The sequence below is a fragment of the Hordeum vulgare genome, chromosome 5H (genome assembly GCF_904849725.1).
Source record: "Hordeum vulgare subsp. vulgare chromosome 5H, MorexV3_pseudomolecules_assembly, whole genome shotgun sequence".
NCBI classification, from domain to species: domain Eukaryota; kingdom Viridiplantae; phylum Streptophyta; class Magnoliopsida; order Poales; family Poaceae; genus Hordeum; species Hordeum vulgare.
Genome location: NC_058522.1, coordinates 487094066 through 487098295, shown reverse-complemented (window position 1 = coordinate 487098295; position 4230 = coordinate 487094066). Strand labels below are relative to the sequence as shown.

Below are 4230 nucleotides of genomic sequence, written 5' to 3'. Positions count from 1 at the left end.
GTTTGGATTGCTTACCATATGTGTCATGTGAAAACAGAGCCATCTCTGATTATACATAACAAAAAACGAAATATTTTCTATCGGGGTATGGGCCCAGCTTCGAGCACGATAAAAAAGCCCTGTGTTTGCCGCGCACAAAGAAAGCCCAGTCCATCTCAGACCAGGACGGCCCAAAAAGCCTGAAGCCGCCGAGATCGAGAAGGCCACGAAGAAATCTGATCAAAGGGGAAAGAAGCGAGACACAGGGCACAGCACTGCTCCACTTCGCCTTCTCCTCCAAGCCACGAACTCCGGCGACTCCCCACCACCAGCCCCCCGAGCAGCCCGCCCACTCCGACCACCGCCATGTCGAGGCGCGGCGACTGGGTCTACGAGAACAACGGCGGGTAAGCGCCCCTCCTTCTCGCCCTTCGTCGTCCCCCCGCGCCCCGTCTCCGCGCATCTAATAAAGATGGCCGCCTTTGTTTTGGTGGCTGTGCAGGACCTGCGTGGCCATCGCCGGCGCGGACTACTGCGTGGTCGCCGCCGACACCCGCCTCTCCGTCGGATACAACATCCTCACGCGCGAGCACTCCAAGATCTGCGAGCTGTAAGTTCCCCCGCCGAAATCTCGCGCCTCGATCTGCCCGCTCGGGGGCTAGGGTTTGTCGGCTGGGAGGCCGTGTGGCTCTGTGGTGTGATAGGGATTTGGATACCTTGGTGGAGAGGCCGGATTTTAGAGCCTCGCTTTGTTGATTTGGTTAGGGTTCGGTGTTTGGAGGTCTCGGATTGAATTTGGGGAAAACGGCTCAACATTCATGGGTTTTTCTGCTGTATGAACTCTGGTTGTCCCAGCGTGCTTCCTGTAGCGTTATAGTTTGATGCCGATTTGCCGATTTCTATGGAGATACGACATAAACGTAAAACACGCCTTTTTTTTTAGTTTGTGTAACCTCACGCCAGGTCATAGGATACTTTTGTCTTAGCCTGGACAGTTATCTTCGTTCAAATGAAGTAGAGGATTGGTTTGGGATATAGAAATATGTTCTTTTTTGTTTCATTTTTGTGCTTATCTTTAAGTTTAAACAGAAACTTTTTGTAAGATGCCATTAGGTTTGCTTCTATGCTGGCATTCAGAAAATCTACGATGAATCTCTAAATTCTTTTAGATTTCTACTTGTCTTCTAGGATTGGTCTGTCGTAACGTCTGTTTATACCATGACAGACAATTTGATTGTTCCCGTAGGCGTTAAACTGTTTGGTATGGATAGCTGGCAGTGGATGATATCACTTACCTTGCTCCATGCTGCTGTTGATGTGAAAATTGATAATAAGCTTTTGGGTTTACACCGTCTGGAGTAGGACATATAACATAAAATGATGCAATCAATGGTAATACAATTGATGTCTTCATTTGATTGTGAGTTTCATCGCAACCAGTTGTGGTGTGATTATGTTTCAATGGAGCCTTGCTATTGTTAGGTTACTTGCATTTGGTCATGCCTCCAACTCCCAAAATTCCTTTGCTTTCGAAGAGCACATTCTGCAAAGCTATTTTCTTGCTTAATGTTAGGTGGTAATCATCAATATCTGAATTCCTAATTAAGTCTAGTTGATGATATATGCTGCTGTGTATCTTGTTGTATGAGTGTAAGCAAATGTTGTGTTGTAGGCACACATTAGCAGGTGTAAATTATTATCATGCAATTGGATTTCTTTCTTCTAAAATGAAGCGTAGTTAACAATGTCTCTTTATCCCGCTCTGTGACAAAGCTGGATATTTCCTAGCTGTCAATTTTGTATTGTCAATAAGAATTTCATTATTGTGCTATTAAACATTATTTATTTATTTGTCCAGGGCCGATAAATGTGTAATAGCATCTTCTGGCTTCCAAGGTGACATCAAAGCTCTACAGAAGAACTTAGCAGCCAGAGAACTGGTAAAATTGCAAACCCTCATTTATCCACGTGTTGCCTATATACATCCATCCACACCTTTCGTGTTGATACCAAATGATTCTTGGATGGTTTCGTCCAAATCGAAATCTGTATAGCTATGCGTTTTGGAATTTCCTTGGTGACTATTTGATCTGTTGGTGGTCTTAAGTTATTTGAACTTTCAAAAATATTGTCAGCTAGTAGTTACTCTGATCGAAGTTGTTTATCTTTTGGACCGTCTTCATCTCAGTACCAGACGAAAACTCAGAACAACTGGTCCACCATTACTGGTTCCCTGGGCATGGATACATGGCACTTTTTTGTTTGTTGCAATGCCTGAACATCTGACGTTAGGTCCAAAGTCTAAACTGTTGCATGCTGGAACTGCTGAAAATCAGTACACTGCTTGTCATATACTCCCTCCGTCCCAAAATAAGTGTCTCAAGTTTGTACTAACTTTGTTGTGGTACAAAGCAACCTGCATTAGTATCGCACATTGCTCTTATTAACTTGTCGGTGTGCTAGTATCAACAGTCTCTTTATTTTTGTTTGTTAATGCTTAGGGAAGATTTTAACAACTCCTTTTTTGCCTTATTTTGGGGCTTAAGCTCACCATATAGTGTATGAGCTACTTCATAATGTTTAGCAAAGATTTTAGCAACTTGTTTTTGTGCTTTCATTTGAGGCTTAATCTAACCATATGGCATATGGGCTACTTCATCATATTTCCTTGTATTCATATCCATGGCCTCCTCAAACATGCTCTCTGTTCTCTTCTCTTCTCCTTGTTAATGTAGTACTAATTTTGCCTGGCAATGCACTGCAGTGTCAGTATTAAGCTGCATTTGTGCAGCGCACCTTAAATCTGTTCATGATGTGCGCAAATATTGGTAGCTAAATGATTGATGTCCTTCTGTTTTATTTGTATGTGTAGCTATACCAGCACCAGCACAATAAAAGGATGAGCTGCCCAGCAATGGCACAATTGCTCTCCAACACCCTGTACTACAAGCGATTCTTCCCATACTATGCTTTCAATGTGCTTGGTGGGCTCGACAGTGAAGGTACCAACTTCTGTATTTGGTTTCCCCTGTTTAACGTGTTCTGAGCATGTATCATACTTGCGCAGGGAAAGGATGTGTCTACTCATATGACGCTGTTGGGTCCTATGAGAGGACTGGTTACAGTGCACAGGGATCAGGATCTACCTTGATCATGCCAGTGTTGGACAACCAGCTGAAATCACCTAGTCCACTATTAGTCCCTGCAAGAGTAAGCCCATGCATTTTTATATTTGTCGTCAGCTATGAAGTTGCAGATTGGTTGATCATGTCTGATTATATTCTTGCTGACTAAAACAAGCTAGTTTATGTACGTCATATATTGATCAATGGTGATTGGAATAGCTCCTTAGAAAAAGTCCCTAAGAATCTTCCTTATAATGTGTGCAGGATGCCGTCACCCCTTTGTCCGAATCAGAGGCGGTCGACCTAGTTAAGGATGTCTTTGCATCCGCAACTGAGAGGGACATCTACACTGTATGTTGCCCTCTGTCGGTTCCTAGAGATCAGTGTTTGTTGCTGTCTTTACATTTGCCACTGTACTAATCTGCTGAACCTACAAATGATGCAGGGGGACAAAGTGGAGATTGTAGTCATCAACAAAGCTGGGACGAGGCGTGAGTACATTGAGTTGAGGAAGGACTAAGCTTGCGCTGCTGCAGTTGCCATTTGCTTCCCTAGATATAGGGAATTATTATGCCCAGAGCTGCTACTTTGATAGAAACACCCGTGCTTGCTTTGCTTCCGTGCTGTACCAGGATCGACCCAGCTTGCTTTGTTGAACTAATTTGTTGTTTCATGCATATGAGATGCTGAGTTATTTGTTGGAAATGCTAAAAGTACGTTCATGATAACCCACAATAAATACTCTCATCAGGGCATCTTGAACAGCAGGCCTAAAAAATGTTTTATGTCTGTAGAGAAGGTTTTAGGTAGTCAAAACCTAAAACTGGATACTTAAATAAAATGTTTAAATGCAAATGAAACATGAGGATCAAACGGTTGGTACGCTGGAAAGCCAATCCAATGGCTGCTGAGGCGTCAATCTCAATTTTGATCGGTGGAGGTCGTCAGGTGAGGAGGCTCAAGCTTGATTTTGATAGGTGGAGGTCGTTGAGATGCTTGGCCTGCTCGGCGCGGCGCGGGGCATGGCTCATTTCGATCGATAGAATCACGAGCTTGGTGATGGTCATGGGTACCATGGCCACACCGGATATCGCCTAGGCACGGTGTAGATGTATTCTGATAACGC

At 43.8% G+C, this 4230-nt stretch overlaps 1 protein-coding gene across 1 annotated transcript; it reads left to right on the top strand.

Annotated features, from left to right (window-relative positions):
• Positions 1 to 210: 210 nt before the first annotated feature.
• Positions 211 to 3809, top strand: LOC123399765 (proteasome subunit beta type-1). Its single transcript, XM_045094150.1, has 7 exons — positions 211 to 386; positions 482 to 589; positions 1838 to 1919; positions 2852 to 2981; positions 3047 to 3189; positions 3369 to 3455; positions 3550 to 3809. Exons 1-7 carry the CDS (start codon positions 346 to 348, stop codon positions 3622 to 3624), a joined length of 666 nt encoding a protein of 221 aa, XP_044950085.1. The 5' UTR covers positions 211 to 345; the 3' UTR covers positions 3625 to 3809.
• The last annotated feature ends 421 nt before the right edge of the window (positions 3810 to 4230 follow it).